This window comes from Acanthochromis polyacanthus, chromosome 9 (assembly GCF_021347895.1).
Source record: "Acanthochromis polyacanthus isolate Apoly-LR-REF ecotype Palm Island chromosome 9, KAUST_Apoly_ChrSc, whole genome shotgun sequence".
Taxonomy (NCBI): domain Eukaryota; kingdom Metazoa; phylum Chordata; class Actinopteri; family Pomacentridae; genus Acanthochromis; species Acanthochromis polyacanthus.
In genome coordinates this window covers 5,285,870-5,305,330 of record NC_067121.1, presented here as the reverse complement: position 1 = coordinate 5,305,330, position 19,461 = coordinate 5,285,870, and the positions used below count along the sequence as shown (strand labels likewise).

Sequence of the window (19,461 nt, the reverse complement as noted above, 5' to 3'; positions counted from 1 at the left end):
TGAACTTATATTTATGTACATTTATTAAACTAAGCTAAACAATAACAACAACAATAACACACATTAAAACCAACAACAACACAAAACAAATAAGATGGCGAGATGTGAATGATGGGAAAAAGGAAGAGAACACAATATTTCAGCGTAACACTGGGATTAATATTACACTTGAAATATGGAGTTCTGAGGGAAACAGGATAAGTAGACCACACCTGAAAGCAGCCGTCAATTTGATAGTTGGCTAATTTGATAGCCTGTAAATATTATCTTTGAAAAGATAATCTGAGAAAGTTGCACCAAGTTCCAGAGACTGAAAGGTACTTGCGTGTGATGATGATGATGATGATGATGATGATGATCCGGTCGGCCTTGGTTGATGTGGGTCGGAACAACGGTGGACAGAGTGGAGCCTCAGAGTGATGGATAGCAAGTCGACTTCAAAATTCAGGAGAACTCAAGAGAACTCAGGAGAACTCAAAAGAACTCTCGGAGTGATGGATGGCAAGTGGACTTCAATTTTCAGGAGAACTCAGAGTGGTGCTTTCAGGAGAACTCAAAATGGTGGTTTCAGATGTGGTCTTTTAAAGGGGTGCCTTTGCATATCATTAACTCAGCAGGGGTCTGGTACATCCCTTGTCAGGGAAGGCTGAGGTCCAGAGGTCCCACAGAGTTACATTTTCAGGAAATTTCTGTAACTTTCCAAAATATTAAAATTTGTTGAACATGGTTTATCTAGGAGCATTACTGACAGATAGCTGATTGAAATGACACCAAACATGCTCATATGTGATCGGCAGACATGTTAAAATTATGACATTGATACTAATCAGGAGGAATAAAATATTAAAAGTAAGGCAAGAGGTAGATTAATCACACAGTCATTGAAAAGTTCAGTTGTTTGGTGAAGTGGATGTACATAACAGGAGTTTTGTCCAGAATTGGGAGCTGATTGTCTTTGTTAGTTTTGAGGTGAGTCCAGAGTTCCTTTGTTTGTGAATGGAATGTCTTTGAAGTGTTCCTCCAGGTTTCTGAGCCAGCACCTCTACATCTGTGTTATTTTTTGTATGCAAGTTTTGCTCTTCTGTCTTTGAGACATGAACATTTCTCAATGACTCTATGGTTAAAATCTGGGGTCTCTCTGACAAGTTTCTTTTCCATAGAGAGCATGGCCAGAGCATTAAGACGATCCTGTGACATCGTGTTCCTGAGGAAGGTCTTGATTCTTTTTAGTGTTGAGAAGCACCTCTCAGATTCAGCTGTCGTCATTGGAGTCGTGATGAGGATCTTCAGGAGAGACACAGTCTCCGAGAAGGTGTCCTGAAGATTGTTGCTCATGAAGAGCTGGTACAGAGCCACAGCACCATTGCAACTCCTGAACTGTGTGCTGCTGAAGATGAGCGACAGTTCAGTTTTCAGCTTGCATTTGTTCAGCATTGGATAGGCCTCCATGGTGGTGTTGAGCGCTGCTTCAGGGAACTGGCCGTTGTACTCCTGGAATCTGTCTCCTTGAAGCAGTGTAGCACTGATTAGGTGTTTGGTGAAGGCAAACCTCTCTTTTGCATGGCCCAGGATTGTGTCACAAACCTATACAGAAAGACACACATTATATCACACAGAACCTACAATAAAGTGTCTTGTCCAATTGTTCACTGTTACGATCCAACCTCTAGGGGTTGGCTGGATGCAACAAAATAACCAGATGGCGTTGGTTTAGGTTAAACCCTTAAGCTTCAGTGTACCGCCGGCGGTACACCTACTAATTTGCATAGGAATTTCAAGAATGTCCGACGGCTGCAAACACGATTATACAAACACTATACACCGATGGAAAGCTTAGATTCTCATGAATCCGCCGGTATAAACCACTTTCAGATGCGATTACCACAGCGGGTGAGAAAAACACATTTGTCCGACAAAAACGAATATTCATCCATCCGTTCTCTATACACGGCTTCAACGCACACAGCGCGACTCACATTTCCGGGTTTATTATTACACACAAAAAAAGATTCCACAAAAAACGGCCATAATCCAACCTTTTACATCCAGATGACACAAGCCAGTAAACTATTTTATCCAAAACATGTCCTGAAGTCGTATAAAATCCCCGAATCGGTCATTTTCAAGGAAATGCACCTCGCGATGCCCGTCTAATATTCCCTGTATTTTTCGTAATTTTTTCTATTTAAAAATAGAATATTAGCGATTTTTTGTACTGAAAACGGCTGGAATTGACTGAAGCTTAAAGGGTTAAGGGATTTATTGCTTAGTAGTAAAAGGAACAAAAAAGTGACAATAAAACACAAGACTGGTGAGTGTTGCCAAAACAAAGAACGGAATAAAACATAACGAAGGCTAACAGAGTTTGAAACTGAGCTAAACACAAAGAAAACAACTAAACTCCCTAGCCAAACCGAACCACAGAAGCAACACCCACCACCAGGAACAAAAACTAATACAAAAGGTGTACAAAACGAACTAAACAAAACTGGTGCCTCTGAATAAGTGTACATACTGAGCACAGTTCAGAAAAGCTCAAAATACGAAGTGGACTGGTCAAAGTACCAGCCACCCTGGTGCCTCTTCGTATTGTGGCTCTGTATTGTTCTGTGTGGTCTTTTGGTCTGGAAGCACTTGTGGTGGGTGCTACAGACAACTCCGACCTTTCTGTTGGTGGCTTTAGTTTAGTGTGGAGCCCTATGTGTCAGTGGAGACTGAGGCTCCAATTCGTAGTCTGCCAACTGTGTAGAAGCCACTTCGTATTTTGAGCTTTTCTGAACTGTGCTCAGTATGTATACTTATTCAGAGGCACCAGTTTTGTTTAGTTGTTTTGTACACCTTTTGTATTAGTTTTTGTTCCTGGTGGTGGGTGTTGCTTCTGTAGTTCGGTTTGGCTAGGGAGTTTAGTTGTTTTCTTTGTGTTTATCTCAGTTACAAACTCTGTTAGCCTTCGTTATGTTTTATTCCGTTCTTTGTTTTGGCAACACCCACCAGTCTTGTGTTTTATTGTCACTTTTCGTTCCTTTTACTACTAAGCAATAAATCCCTTAACCTAAACCAACACCATCTGGTTATTTTGTTGCATCCAGCCAACCCCTAGAGGTTGGATCGTAACATTCATATAACAGCTTACTATGATTATAACACAGTAAAAAACCATACAACACACTCAGGTCATGTCCATATTATTGAATCTTATTTGGAAAATGTTTATCTACAACAGAATAGCATGTACTTTATTGGAGAAATTGGAGGTTTACCAGTGTTTACCAGTGTTAATTCAACACAGATAATCAATTACTGTTGCTGACATATGTGTTTGCACTAGCAGCTGTTGTGCAGTTGAATTCTGTGCTTCTAAACGCCCTGCTATCTACATGTGGCAGTTTGTCCAGCAGGTTTATCAGCACTACATGGAGCCATGTTGTTCAGATTGCTAAGGTAAGGAGGAACCGCTGCCAGTTGATATTAGATTTATTTATGAAGCTGTGTGACCTGATGAGGGGTGAGAAAAGTTTGGATTGTTCAGGTCACCACTCATCAACTTCAGGGAGAGACGACGTCCACATATGTATAGAAAGGAACAACAGGAAGGACAACAGTCACAGACAAATGGTAGGATACTCAGTTAGCAGAGCCTCAGCTTTGATCTCACCTCTGTAGCTATCCTCTGTAGTTCATCTGGTCCCAGTGTGCGGCGCTTCTTGGCCAGCGGCTGCTGAGGCACACAGCTGTGATGTTCTTCACTGACAGTAGGGAGGGAGTCTCTGAGCAGCCCCAGAAGAGAAAAAAATTAAACTTTACTTGCCAGGAAACAGAAAGAAATTAAGCACATTAAGTATCATAAATAATGACTTATTATGGTTAACATTAATCAGAAGTTTTTTTTATTACAGTCATGTGATGCGCACATGACCGAGTGTGAGTTTTTCATTTCACACAAATTATCCACAAATAGATAACGATGGAAACAAAATCATTGTCAAAATCAATCATTGTTACTCATCACTAATACATCCAAGACTGCATTAGTTTTAAATATTTCCTTTAGCATTAAGTGTTTGGGTAAAACTCAGTTTATTTTATTTTTAACAATAAACAATAGTGATATAATGTAAATGAACTGGGAATTAAAGGTAATAAAGAAAATGTTAATACTCTGAAAATGATCAGTTCAATCAAAACTTTTATTATCTGGACTGATGGTTTAAAAATCTAACTATGTAAGAGAAAAATGATATTATTATATAATAATTTTATTACAGTTTGTGACTTGGACATTTTTGTCCCATAGTACTGCGTATGACACTTTTAGTGAGAGGATGCATAAGGGTTTAATATGGTTACATACAATGTATTTACCTGATCATCTGCACATTGTCGGTGAAATGCTGCATAACTCTGTGGACAAAGACCGAATCGATGGACCTCTTCTGGAGTTGGCTATAGAGCATGTCCACATGAGGCATGATGCGGTGGAAAAGCTCCAGGAAGAAGCAGAAGGTAGCATCCTCCAGGAGCCTCACAAAACCTCCAGCTTCACGGACAGTGGTAGGATCAAAGTCACCTGAGTCCCTGATGGTTTCGAAGCACTGAAGGAGGTCGTCTTTGTGCTCAAACACAGTGTTGACAGCACGGCTATGGAAGTTCCACCTTACTGTGCCTGCTCTTGGAATCCTGTGTGCCACCACTCTGTCAAGCACACTGGTTCTCTTGGGGGATCTTGAAAAAAATCCTGAGAATCCAGCTAGGTCAGAGAAGAACTGACCAACTTTTGGGATACGGGATGTCACCTGCTGCATGATAATGTTGAGCTGATGAGCATAGCAGTGGACATAGTGTGCATTCGCATACACATCGCTCACTTTCTTCTGTACACCACCTGTGGCTCCTCTCATGACACTCGCACCATCATAGGCCTGGGAGATGAGCTTGCTCTTCTGGTCATCAGGGAGAATGAGGCTCAGCCTCTCCAAAAGTGCTGTGGCAATGGACTCAGCTGTGGCAGATTGCAGAGGTATAAACTCAAAAAATCTCTCCTGCACTTCATTCATTTTGTCGATGTAGCGGATCACAAGAACAAGCTGACACTGGGTGGAGATGTCCATCGTTTCATCAGCCTGGATAGATATGAAGTCAGCACACTGAACTTCCTCAATAATGGACTCTCTCAAAACTGCCAGCATGCAGTCAAGGAGCTCATTCTGCACTGTTTTGGATGTCCCTTTAAACACAGTGGCAGTCTGAAGGTGCTCATGGACAGCTGCATCTAGTGATGCTACAAAATCCACCAGCCCTCTGAAAACACCTGGATTTTCGGAGCTTTCACTCTCATCATGGCCTCTCAGGGCGAGCTCAAAGGCACCACAGAACTTAATGCAGTCTATTATTTTAGACAGCACATGCCTATTTTTGTCGACCTCCTCGTTATGTTTACGGATGCCTATCCTGTAGCCATCATCAAGCTGCGCTGCTATGTTAGCTCTCCCAAACATGCCCAGACGCATAGCATTTTCCATGTGGCTCCTAGCTTGCTCATGCCTTCTTACTTTCTCGGATAAATGCTTTAAATCTACCATACCTGTCTGAATCCAGGCTTGATCAGTTCCCTTGGTTTGAAAAAGCAGGCAAGGGAAGCAAAATAAAGCACCTGCCTCACTGCATCCTGTCAGCCAAGACGTCTTCTCATACCAGGCCCGTGAAAAAGACCGCGTATATCTCCTCCCTCTGTCCTTCGACTGTTGTCTAATTAAGACGTCCGGCCGATCAGGTCCGAGCTCCTTCACTCTCAGTTTCTCCTGCAGTGTTCTCCTCTCGAACGGCGTTGTTTTCAGTGACTTCACTGAATTTTCTCTCTCTATTTTCTCCAGAATCAAACAGCGACCGTTGCCGTTTGATTCTGGTTCACTGTGGTCAACTTCCTCATAAGTAGGAGTTACTTTAAAGATAACAGTCTGAAGCTTCAGTCCAACATGCTGTTCCTCTTGACTATTGCAACATTCCTCCTGTTCCTCTTTAATGTGAGGAGGATCTCGGTCCTCCTGGTCCATACTGCTGCAGAGATCCTCCTGTTCCTCTTTAATCGGTTGAGGGTCTGGTTCCTCCTGGTCCATAATGCTGCAGAGTTCCTTCTGTTCTTCTTTAATCTGGAGAGGCACTGAGTCAGTCTGCTTTAACGTGCTGCAGAGGTCCTCCTGTTCCTCTTTAATCTGCTGAATGTTTGGACCCTCCTCGTCCAGACTGAAGATCCTCCCCTGGTTAGAGAGCTCCTGCTCAGCAAGAACTTCCCCTTCTGTACTGACATATTTCTGTTGGAAGTCTGGAAGGTCAAAGGGACACAAAAAGGTTATTAATGTGACTATGAACACATCTGAGCAAATACACTCCAGTTTTTTTCCAAACACTTCGCTCATGAATGAAAATGAAATTCAAAGAGTGCAAACGTGGGAACTCCTACATTTTACATCGTTTAGAATTAAACAACTTATTTCAATTATTTTAATAGGAAAAAAATTGTTCTGATATTCTGAAAGTCTCGTGATTGACTGACGCTTCCACCCACACACTCCTCATATACAGTATGCTGCAGTGGGAATCACTATCAATCAATTTATTCTGTTGTTCAGATGTAAGAACACGTTGGATGTGTGATAGAATATTTTAATGTCCTGCTTCTGTTCAATAGTCACCAGGACAGAAAATTCAAACATGTGTTGAAGCATTACCACATGACACACCATCAAAAGTCTGACTGTCACACAAGGACGGAAGAATTTCTTTGTAAAACCTTTGGGACATGAGTTTAATTTCTGCGTTAGACGTGCTGCATAACATACATCCTGAACTGTGGACTTTGCAGTTTGCTATTAGTAATGTTTTGAAATATGATTTTGTTTTGCAAATAATTATGTTTTAAGCATTCATATATGCATCTAATGTGGTTCAAAACAAATAATTTTACAAAATCTCATTCAAATAACACTAGCTGCAGCAGGTTTTTTTCTTTGCTCTATCATTCTTCTAACCTGGCAATAGCCAGATTAATAATTGTATACTTGATAGTACTCCACAATATCAATCTGGGACCGCTCCATGTAAATCCGTTCGGAGGAAAGAGGCACGGATTGGACAATGCAACAGTATGTCCCGCCTCTGACAGGTTTGTTTTTAGCCAATCGTGGCAAACTTTAATATGTTGTCATCGGGTTGCGCACAGGTGCTATGGTGTGGTCAAAGTAAAACTGACTTAATAGCAGCATCTACACGATCGCAGTGTTTCCCCTCCTATATGACCGACGAGGCGGGCCGCCTCGCTGGTATAGGCCACCGCCTCACTACAATTTTGCCGAAATTGCCGCCTCACTGGTCCGCGCCCAAAAAAACAAACAAACGGAAAGCACCAAGCCACCGGAGCAGACATTTTTAACTGTGCGGGTCCGCCGGCTGCTCTCCCCCGGTCTCCCCGCTAGCTGGTTGGCTAACACCTGCCGACGCTCGTCTGCCCCGGACAAACCACGCACGCACGCACGCACGCACGCACGCACGCACGCACGCACCCACCCCCCCCCCCCCCCCCCTTGGCCCTTGCCTACACCCCACCGCCTCACAGCCATTTCAACCCAGGGGAAACACTGCGATCGTTGTCCTCCGCTGCCATGTTTGTTTTGATCTACTGGCGTTTGGTGTTGTCGTCACACTCGGATATCCCGCACATTATCCCGCCCCACACACGAATACTGCTGCGTGATTGGCCCGAACCAACTTGGTGCGGTACGAATAGTGAAGGCGGGAGCGGTGCAAGATGGTTTCTTGAGAGATTTGTGAATTCACAAATATCGCGAGAAATCAACTTGCTGGCAAGGTTACCATTCTTCTTCTGCTTTTCCTTTCGGCTTTTCCCTTCAGGGGTCGCCACAGCGAATCAATTGCCTCCATCTAACCCTGTCTGCTGCATCCTCTTCTCTCACACCAACTACCTTCATGTCCTCTTTAACCACATCCATAAACCTCCTCTTTGGTCTTCCTCTAGGCCTCCTGCCTGGCAGTGGGAAACTCAGTATCCTTCTACCAATATATTCACTCTCTCTCCTCTGGACATGTCCGAACCATCTCAGTCTGGCCTCTCTGACTTTATCTCCAAAGCCCCTAACATGTGCTGTCCCTCTGATGTACTCATTCCTGATCCTATCCATCCTGGTCACTCCCAAAGAGAACCTCAGCATCTTCAGTTCTGCTACCTCCAGCTCTGCCTCCTGTCTTTTCCTCAGGGACACTGTCTCCAGACCAAACAACATGGCTGGTCTCACCACAGTTTTGTAAACCTTTTCTTTCATTTTAGCGCCGCGGCGGCTCAGCATCCTTCTACCAATATATTTACAGGGAGATGCAGCGTAAGGTGAAAGTAGAGGTGGCAAAGGCCAAACAAGGGGCTTACGGCGCCCCGATCGCAACCAGGCGCCGCCATGCAGCTCTACGCTCGGGCGTGCGCCGCGCGCTCGTCCCGTCTGGGCTACCTGGTTGATCCTGCCAGTAGCATATGCTTGTCTCTTTTTTCAACCCCCGCTATCCCCCTCATCATTAGTGGTGTTTTGACCACTCCAGCTACACCCACCACGTCCCTTCCTGCCACCCCGAAGCAAAGCATCGGCTCCAGTACGTGCTGCTCGTGGACTGTCATGGCGCACCGACCCGCTGCCGTTAGGCACAGACGCAGCGGCACTTTCCGTCTCAGTGGACGACTGAACATCTTCATCAGAGGGTGAATATTCCTCTTCAGAATATGAGTAACCATTACTTGACAAAGTACTTCGTCAGCGTTGACCAGACCTCTCGGTACGGTGAGTTTTCTCACTCTAAAATGTGCCGTCTTGCGCTCTGATACGCTCCGACGGCGAGTCTCGTCTCCTCGGTTTTCAAACTCTGTAAACTCCAAAACTTTGAATGAAAACACGGCTTGTTATGTTCAGCAATGTTGCTTGTCACAATATTGCGACTTTGGCGCTTAAAGGGTTAAATTGCAAGTTTTCGGTTCGGAAATTAGTCGAAATTCCCATCCCTACTCCTGTCTACTCTCTTCAGTCCTCTCAGTGTCCCACTTCTTCTTAGCTAACCTCTTTCTCTGGATCCACTCCTGCACCTCCTCATTCCACCACCAAGTCTCCTTATCTCCTTTCCTTCCAGATGACACACCAAGTACTCTCTGACCTGTCTGAATGTTCTTTGCACTATTTTGTATCACTTTACCATTCAAATCAAATGCTTAACGGGAAAGCCATGACACTGCGACCTAGTGCCAACTTCATTTAGCAAAAATAAAAGGATATTTGATGAAAAAAAAGTTTGATACCACTTCCTGCATCAAAATGAAGGAACTGACTACACTCTTCGACGCACATGTTAGAGGCTTTGGAGATAAAGTCAGAGAGGCCAGACTGAGATGGTTCGGACATGTCCAGAGGAGAGAGAGTGAATATATTGGTAGAACGATGCTGAGTTTCCCACTGCCAGGCAGGAGGCCTAGAGGAAGACCAAAGAGGAGGTTTATGGATGTGGTTAAAGAGGACATGAAGGCAGTTGGTGTGAGAGAAGAGGATGCAACAGACAGGGTTAGATGGAGGCAATTGATTCGCTGTGGCGACCCCTGAAGGGAAAAGCCGAAAGGAAAAGCAGAAGAAGTAGCCACGAAAACAGAAATGTGGAACTCCTCAGCAGTCAGTTAGAACCGAAGATGCATTCTGGATGACGGTGAAACATCCCAAGAACCGATGAACCAGCTGCTTTTTGCTGAATCTCTTAGAATCACAACAACCTCGACGCTCACATGAGCTCTGTCAGCTAGCCCAGTCAGCATGCTGGTCTTGTTCACTGTGTTGTCTTTGTTAGCTCTTAGTTAAATGTCATGTTTCTATCCCTGCACTTCCAAAACATCACAGCTGTACATACCCATCGTGTGCTGTGTTATCTGTGGATCCTGTACTGAACTCATCGTTACTTCTGCTGCTGAGGTGTTGATCTGAGCTTCGACAACACAACCTTCCTCCTCACATCAGTGAAGCTCTTCTTCTTCTCCTTCTTCTGATCAGACTGGAGGCAGCAGAGGCGCGTTGCTGCCCTCCACAGGACATTAATGGAATTACACCGACACGGTTCAATTTTGTCGATTTGTTTTTACCTTTATGTAAATCAGATTCAGATTTCTAATCTTATCCTGATTAAGTAAATGTTAATAAATAAATACATTGTATTTATTCACTTTTATTTAACCTGGAAGTCCCGTTGAGATTTTAGATCTCTTTCACAAAGTAGACCTGTGAGAGATACAAAATTCCAAAGTTATATAAAACAAATGCATGATACACAAATAAACAATAAACCAAGATGACTGCTATGCAAGGACATCCCTCCTTCACTGCATTCTTTATGATACTCTTAAACTCATTAAGAGATATGAATGTTTCAGAGTTTAAGAGTTCGTTGAAGATTATTCCACGACCGTGATGCATGATGGGAGAAAATTCTGATACTATTTCTAACTCAAATCTCAATTTATGCTCCACCATCCTTTATTTGTCATATTGAATTTTTTTAAGAAAACTATTTTTTTTACAAAACTATTTGAAAAATTTTACCTTGATAAATCAAAAATATTTCCTTTTAAACGTGTGAATTCACTCATTTTTTAACACATTGAAATTTGTGGCTCTTTCAACACCAGAGTCTCAGGAACTATGAAGGATAAGACCAATTTTCATGATGGAATTATTTTACAATCTTCAATATTTGACAAATAAATGAAATAATATCTGATTATTGGTGAATTAAAATATGAAAAACGGAATAAAAATAATTGAAGTCTCCATGAAAAGTCATATTTTGAGTACAGAACAACAATAACAACAAAAAATGGGTAAAGCATGATCATAATATTTTCTGAACCATGCATGTTTCAATCACACAAACATATAGAATAGTTTTTCAAATGGAATACTCGGTCATAGAAATGACAAAGAAAGCTATTTTCATTATTTTCATACTGATTGATCTGATAACATACACCACAAAAATATTGATAGTAATCCAAGAGCATTAGAGTTCTGGAGTTTCAAAATGATTGATCTTTATTCTGTATTTAACCTCAAAGTTTAATGTCAGACGATACCCTCAAAGAACATTAGCATGCATCACAGTTTCACGTTTTCAAATCTGTCATTCTTTTCCCAGCATTTTTGAGCTTCATAACTTCATAACTGCAGCAGAAAGACACATGGAATTATCAGGGTTGAAAATTTTCGTGTAAAATTTACTCAGTTCTTTAGTAAGAAGTTTAAGTTTGACTGCAGCAGTTTAATGTCTACGACACAGAGTCATGGAAACAGTCGGGTCATTCCAGGTGAAATGACCAGATAGTCCTTGGGGGTGTTGCTGCACCATTTTCAAATTAGTCTTAAATTTGTATTCCATTAGATATTCACAAAAATACTTTCTATGCAAAATTGTAGGCCTGTAGCTCAAATAGTTTCTGAGTTGTGGGGGTCTGAAATTTTCAGAATTTGGGCTATTAATAGCCAAAAAAAAGGACTCGCCAGGGTTTTTTTTTTTTTCATCTTTAAGTGATTATTTCTCAGCCTCTAGACATACCAGAGAGCTGTGAGTTGGTAAACAAGGCCTCTGCATGTAGCTAGTGCCCCACAAACATCCCCAGGTGTTTCCCTACACTCTGCAGGCCGTGGGGGCTTGCTAAAAATGCTAAAAATTAAGAAAAACTTACTCGCGAGTGGGGTTTGGGACCTTAAAAGTACTGGAAATACTGCACAGAAGAACACGCCTGGGTTCCATTCTACACAAACTTGTGTGATAACTTAGTAAACTGGAGCTTTCTAGGTACCTCAGTTTGGAAAATATGAACTCCCAAAGTTGGACGAGATTTTTAATTGGCTATTTTTGGTGGCAAAAACCTCAGTGTGGGACAGGTACCACAGACCCCAAATTTTTCTACAAGACAGTTCTATCTGTCTTCTATCACTGTACAAAAAAGCAGCAGGGTTATATTTGTAGTTACTGAGATATTCTTACTCAAAACGGCACGGGTGATGTCAAAATGTTTTTTTGCTTTTCAGTACTTTAAATTGGGATACAAGTATTAGTAGTCATTCCAATGGTAGTATTATGTATGTTTTGTTCTTTTTGAAATGTTAGTTGTTAAAGGTGACTACCTTCAAAAAGTGTAATGCCCTTTTTGTGTCACAAGGTCTAGTTTAGAGCCATACCTGTAGATGTCATGACATGCTGACACCCATTTGCAATGCATACATGTAATTATAATTTGGTTGATATGTTTCATAGAACAGTTTAATGTCATTGATTTAACCAGTCTGCAGCATCCAGAGCTTGTTTGTGACTCTCCAAATGTTCTAATAATGTTTAATTCTTGTTCTGTCAGTTTTTTCTGTTGGCCTGTTTTTGTCCTCAGTGATTTAGTGTAATCTCGGTACCCAACACTTGTCTTTTCTATGGAGCAGGAAGATGATTGTGCAGAAATTGTCCACTGTTTATTTCCCTGAGTAGAAGTTTATATTTGCAAGTGTCACAATATGCCTAATAATAACAATAATGATAATAATTACTAAGTTAGTAATACCTATTAATACACACTTTAGAATAAACAAATATCAAATAAATAATGACAAATAGCGGTTAAAAAATCCTAAACATGCAATATAATAGTAACTGTTAAGTCAAGAATTTTTTTCTTTTCCTTAGAAACGAATGAAATAAAATAAAAAAACATTGAAGAGAACACAACCATGTGTAAAAATGGGGTTAAGTGGAAATTCTGACATCTCAATATATAAATGAAGAGTTAATTTCGTCATGGTTACGGTGACGCCATGCTGGCTGCCGTATCTCGCATAGGGAATTCCTTGAACAATCTGTGGATCCAGATTATAATCCGCATCACTGCCAAAATCTAATGAGGTGGTCCTGAAAATTTCATCCAAATATGTTGTTCTGTTTTTGAGTAATGTTGCACACAGACAGAGAGATTCGTACACAAACATACACCAATTGTCACATAACTCCGATGCGTTTCTTGGTGGAGTAATGATCGAGTTAGTCATTTATGTTGTTTCACAGTGTTCTGTGTTGTGCATTGATTTCAGTGAATGGCCTGCTTACATGGGGCTTCTCTCTGTGTGGCAGTTTTCCATTAAAGTGTGATTCATAGTTGTTGCCCACAGGAGCACGGTTCTTCAAGGGGCTTGACAAATGTTTGCTATTAATCCTGGCGTCGTCTCTGTAGCACAGAATGGAGGCTGTTCGTTTCGTTTCCCGTAGCGGACGACTTATATCAGCAATCCAGATCTGGTCAGTCAGACTGAACCCCACCGTTCAATGCCATCCCAGCAAAAAACAAAACATTTGAGGCACATAACTTTCCTCCGAGCAATATTACAGGCAATGTTTCTTTATGTCCACAAAACAGTCTGTGTTGGAGTGCCCAGATAGCTTCACTGGTTGAATGGATGACCCATAAACAGGGGTTATATTCCCCAATGCAGCAGCCCGAGCTCAATTCCTGCTCATGGCCCTTTGCTGTAGATCTTCTCCCTATTTTCCCGTCTGTCTCTCTACCAAAACACGCCCCGCCTCGCCACCATCCTACGCAGCAGCTACTGCTGAGTACTCTGTAATCAGGGTGATGGAGATGAGATGGCTTCTCCAGTTTGAAACACTGCTTCCTTCACTCCTCTCTCAATGCATGTGTCTTCTCTGTCCAGACTGTTGACATTGTTGTCTTCGAAGGAGTGTCCTTACCTTTGAGATGCAGGTAAACCAAAAAAAAAGCTTTGCTTCTTTGTCCTAAAGCACTGAGGGTTGTGACATGAATGACTGTCTACACCAACACAAGGCAATATTATTTTTCAAAATAGTTTTTAAAAAAAATCACATTTACATAAATGACATCTCTGTTGAAATCACAGAGTCATAATTTTATTTCCAGTCCACTGCGACATTAAACCACATCAAATGTTCCCACAAAGCACCGGAGAGAATTTTCAAACGTGACACATTTATTGATTGAAATAGCAGTCACTGATTAAGAACAACATAAAACACTGCAAAATTACACAGTCTACAGATAACAGTAGAAGCAGTGAGGTACATTTTAGATCCACTTTCAAATGAAAAACAATTTTTCGTAGCAGCCGGTTGAAGTGAAGATACTTTATCTTGACTCTTGGTCAAACCTACACTTGACACTATATCTCATAGGTGCATTGGAAATTACAGCTGTCAACTAATCTCAGTTCAAGTCCAATATTTGCCTGTGTAATACATTAAGTTTAAACATGATCAACAGAAAATTAGTTGACTTAAATTACAACAACCTGAAAATTGATCTTATTTGATTAAAGTATTTAAATTTGTAATTTGTTTGCCATTTAGATGTAATCTGGGGCTTATGATGAAAATGATGCTGTTCTTAGAGGCTCAGTTATTTCCCACTCCTATGAATACAATTGGTCAATAAGAGAGAATTGCATTGATCAAACTACATCATATCACACTTAAACCTCAAACCCAGCAAGTGGAATGCAACATTAAAAACATGTCTAACATTTTATAATGGATATTTTTGCTGTGTTGTCTCATATATCATTCATCTTTTCAACAAAGAAGGAGAAAAAGCTATTGCACTTTTCTGTCTACGACTTTTCACCCATGTGAGTTCTCATGTGGACAGCCAAATTGTCACTTCGACTGAAACTTTTGCCGCATGTTTCGCATGAATACGGCTTCACACCTGTGTGGACTGCTGTATGCTTTTTAAGGGCTGATAACTCAGCAAATTTTGCCCCACATATGTTACAAAGGAAAGGTTTCTCACCTGTGTGTTTTCTCATGTGACTTTTCAACACTGATGCAAGACTAAATCTTTTTCCACAGGTGTTACAGGAGTAAGGCTTCTCACCCGTGTGTGTTCTCATGTGAACAGTCAAGTTACTCTTTTGAGTGAAACTTTTCCCACATGTTTCGCAAGAATATGGCTTCTCACCTGTGTGGACTGCAACATGTTTTTTTAATGCTGACAAGCCAGTAAATCTTTTCCCACATGTGTTACAAAGGTAAGGCTTCTCACCTGTGTGGGTCCTTATGTGAAGTTTCAGGTGAGAGCTAAAACTGAAACTTTTCCCACACGTTTCACAAGAATGGGGCTTTTCATTTGTGTGAGTTCTTATGTGACTGTTCAGTGTTGATGCATCTGTAAATTTTTCGCCACAGGTGCTGCACAGGTAAGGCTTCTCACCTGTATGAGTTCTCGTGTGGCGCAATAAACTACCACATTGAGTATAACTTTTCCCACATATTTTGCAAGAATACGGTTTCTCACCTGTATGAATTTTTTTGTGAATTTTCATCGCTGACATCTGATGGAATCTTTTCCCACAAGTGTTGCATTCATATGGTTTCACATCTGTGTGGAATCTCATGTGGACAGACAATTGGTCACTACTTCTGAAATTTTTCCCGCATGCTTTGCAAGAATATGGCTTTTCGCCTGTGTGGATCCTTGTGTGGACTTTCAGGTGAGCATTACAACTGAAACTTTTCCCACATGTTTCACAACAAAATGGCTTCTCACCTGTGTGGACTCTTTCATGTAATTTCATAAAATAAATTTGATTGAATGTTTTTCCACAATAGTTGCAAGCCTATGGCTTCTCACCTGTGTGGATTCTGTGATGTCTCTTCAATTGGTAATTATCCTTAAAGGCTTTTCCACAAACATCACATTTCATGGATTTTTTTCCTGTGTCAGTATCACAGTGACTTTCTAACACAGGAGATATTTCTACATCACTACTGTGGCTGCTGTGTCCATGATGCCTCATCTTTGACTCCAGGTCCACAGCTACAGGAGAGCTGTGACAGAAGAACAGGTCGCTGTTTGATTCTGGTTCACTGTCGTCAAATTCCTCATAAGTAGGAGTTACTTTAAAGATACCAGTCTCCTGCTTCAGTCCAACATGCTGTTCCTCTTGACTATTGCAACATTCCTCCTGTTCCTCTTTAATGTGAGGAGGATCTCGGTCCTCCTGGTCCATACTGCTGCAGAGATCCTCCTGTTCCTCTTTAATCGGTTGAGGGTCTGGTTCCTCCTGGTCCATAATGCTGCAGAGTTCCTTCTGTTCTTCTTTAATCTGGAGAGGCACTGAGTCAGTCTGCTTTAACGTGCTGCAGAGGTCCTCCTGTTCCTCTTTAATCTGCTGAATGTTTGGACCCCCCTCGTCCAGACTGAAGATCCTCCCCTGGTTAGAGAGCTCCTGCTCAGCAAGAACTTCCCCTTCTGTACTGACATATTGCTGTTGGAAGTCTGGAAGGTCAAAGGGACACAAAAAAGGTTATTAATGTGATTATGAACACATCTGAGCAAATACACTCCAGTTTTTTTCCAAACACTTCGCTCATGAATGAAAAGGAAATTTAAAGAGTGCAAACGTGGGAACTCCTACATTTTACGTTGTTTAGAATTAAACAACTTATTTCAATTATTTTAATAGGAAAAAAATTGTTCTGATATTCTGAAAGTCTCGTGATTGACTGACGCTTCCACCCACACACTCCTCATATACAGTATGCTGCAGTGGGAATCACTATCAATCAACTTATTCTGCTGTTCAGATGTAAGAACATGTTGGATGTGTGATAGAATATTTTAATGTCCTGCTTCTGTTCAATAGTCACCAGGACAGAAAATTCAAACATGTGTTGAAGCATTACCACATGACACACCATCAAAAGTCTGACTGTCACACAAGGACGGAAGAATTTCTTTGTAAAACCTTTGGGACATGAGTTTAATTTCTGCGTTAGACGTGCTGCATAACATACATCCTGAACTGTGGACTTTGCAGTTTGCTATTAGTAATGTTTCGAAACATGATTTTGTTCTGCAAATAATTATATGTTTTAGCATTAATATACGCATTTAATGTGGTTCAAAACAAATAATTTCACAAAATCTCATTCAAATAACACTAGCTGCAGCAGTTTTTTTTTCTTTGCTCTATTCTTCTGTTGACAGACCGGGTGGTCATCTGGGTTGTGAAACTGACATGGAACAGAAAAGGAGCATGCACATATTAAAAAAGCACCTAAACTTTGTTGATATTGAAACTGGCCCTTTGTTAAATCAGCAAAGAGATCCTGAAAAAAAAACAGCATAACATCAAGCAGAGGAAAAGAAGAACAGGTAGAACATTACTGTTAAACCTTGTGTAGCTGGAGTGGCTGAGAAGCTTAGAAGCATTTTCTCCAAACATAACACAGAAAAAGTCACACTATGAGACAAAAGCTGGTTTATCCTGAGGAAAAAACACCAGCGCACAAACTGAGCAACGCAGTGAGAAGTGCAGACACCTAAACACGGAGGAACTAAACGAGCAGTCCAACAAACACGACTCAAGTCAACTCCTCAGAGTGAGACTCAGGAGTTCCCTGCATCAGAAGGATGAAGGACATCCCTTAAACCCTTGTGTCGTCCTGCGGGTCAAAATTGACCAGTTTTAGATTGAAAATGTGGAAAAAATATTTTCACAGTGAAACTTCTGATGTCCACATTTTCAACATTTTTGGGAAATCTTTGAACATTCTTTGGTGGAGAAAAAAAGAAATGTTAAAAATGTTTCTTTAAGAACATTCACATAAAAATCAAACAAATCCAGAGAAATTTGCTGGATTTTGGTTGATTTTTTTGTGAATGTTCTTAAAGAAAATATTAGAAGTTTTGCTGATATATATGTAATCACTTTAGACATTTTTAGGATTTTTTTGAAAGATGTTTACTATTTTTTTGAAAATATTTACAGGAATTTTCTTGCCAAATTTGTTTTTGTTTTTTAATTAAGGAATTATTGGAATTTTCTCCCTGAAGGTTTTGCAAATTTTCTGAAATTTGGGGAATTATTTTGCTGAATTTTTGGATTATTTTAAGATAAGGAAACAATATTTTTTAATGCCTGTAAATGAAGACAACAGGAGGGTTAAGCAGCATAAAGGAGACCAACACAATATCAGACAAATATTATGCCTGATCGGTGTACCTCTAAACAGAAAAAGGTCTACGACGCCTATTACTGCCTCCATGCAGCCTTGAGATTTCATTCCAGAAAATTTCACATCATTAACACTTGGAGTCATCTCTGACCTGTCAGTTTCACAACCATTCACAGCTCCAGGCTCGTCTGCTTTGTCTTGTTAATGGATGTTAGCCACGAAAACAGAAATGTGGAACTCCTCAGCAGACAGTTAGAACCGAAGATGCATTCTGGATGACGGTGAAACATCCCAAGAACCGATAAACCAGCTGCTTTTTGCTGAATCTCTTAGAATCACAACAACCTCGACGCTCACATGAGCTCTGTCAGCAAGCCCAGTCAGCATGCTGGTCTTGTTCACTGTGTTGTCTTTGTTAGCTCTTAGTTAAATGTCATGTTTCTATCCCTGCACTTCCAAAACATCACAGCTGTACATACCCATCGTGTGCTGTGTTATCTGTGGTTTCCAGATGTTATCCAGCAGTCTGCGCTGACGGTCGATCTCCTCCTCGTACCGGACGATGGTTTTTTCAAACTCTGACAATATTTCCTCGGCAGCAGCAGTCAGTCTCTCGCTGATCAACTCTCTCAGATTCTGGACTGAACTCATCGTTACTTCTGCTGCTGAGGTGTTGATCTGAGCTTCGACAACACAACCTTCCTCCTCACATCAGTGAAGCTCTTCTTCTTCTCCTTCTTCTGATCAGACTGGAGGCAGCAGAGGCGCGTTGCTGCCCTCCACAGGACATTACTGGAATTACACCGACGCGTTTCAATTTTGTCGATTTGTTTTTACCTTTATGTAAATCAGATTCAGATTTCTAATCTTATCCTGATTAAGTAAATGTTAATAAATAAATACATTGTATTTATTCACTTTTATTTAACCTGGAAGTCCCGTTGAGATTTTAGATCTCTTTCACGAAGTAGACCTGTGAGAGATACAAAATTCCAAAGTTATATAAAACAAATGCATGATACACAAATAAACAATGAAACAAAATGACTGCTATGCAAGGACATCCCTACTTCACTGCATTCTTTATGATACTCTTAAACTCATTAAGACATATGAATGTTTCAGAGTTTAAGAGTTCGTTGAAGATTATTCCACGACCGTGATGCATGATGGGAGAAAATTCTGATACTAATTCTAACTCAAATCGTTAATTTCTGCTCCACCATCCTTTATTTGTCATATGGAAAATCTTTGTGTTCAACACAATTCTTTAGTAAGAAGTTTAAGTTTGACTTCAGCAGTTTAATGTCTAAGACGCAGAGTCATGGAAACAGTCATTGGTACTCTGGATGTGTTTTCTCATTATTCCCCAGAGATTTTTTTTAAAAGTGCATTTTAGGT

The 19,461-nt window shown here is 40.9% G+C and overlaps 1 protein-coding gene across 4 annotated transcripts; it reads right to left on the bottom strand.

Annotated features, from left to right (window-relative positions):
- Positions 1–5: 5 nt before the first annotated feature.
- Positions 6–18,814, bottom strand: LOC110972152 (zinc finger protein 568-like). 4 transcript variants are annotated; one of them, XM_051953038.1, is made up of 4 exons: positions 18,540–18,812; positions 4,363–6,319; positions 3,656–3,767; positions 6–1,584 (listed from the first exon to the last, which is right to left on the bottom strand). In XM_051953038.1, the coding sequence occupies exons 1-4, from the start codon at positions 18,709–18,711 to the stop codon at positions 1,054–1,056; spliced, it is 2,772 nt and encodes a 923-aa protein (XP_051808998.1). In that variant the 5' UTR covers positions 18,712–18,812; the 3' UTR covers positions 6–1,053. The 4 variants fall into 4 exon arrangements, with proteins under 4 accessions (XP_051808998.1, XP_051808999.1, XP_051809000.1 ...); XM_051953039.1 differs by lacking the exon at positions 18,540–18,812 and adding an exon at positions 9,943–10,076; XM_051953040.1 differs by lacking the exons at positions 6–1,584; positions 3,656–3,767; positions 4,363–6,319 and adding an exon at positions 14,052–16,378.
- Positions 18,815–19,461: the final 647 nt, after the last annotated feature.

Coding starts and splice junctions, on each gene's coding strand:
- LOC110972152 (XM_051953038.1), bottom strand. CDS start 18,711: ATGAGTTCAGTCCAGAATCTGAGAGAGTTGATCAGCGAGAGACTGACT. Junction 6,320..18,539: donor GATAACACAGCACACGATGG/GTATGTACAGCT, acceptor TTGACCTTCCAG/ACTTCCAACAGAAATATGTC. Junction 1,585..3,655: donor TACAGAGGATAGCTACAGAG/GTGAGATCAAAG, acceptor CTTTCTGTATAG/GTTTGTGACACAATCCTGGG.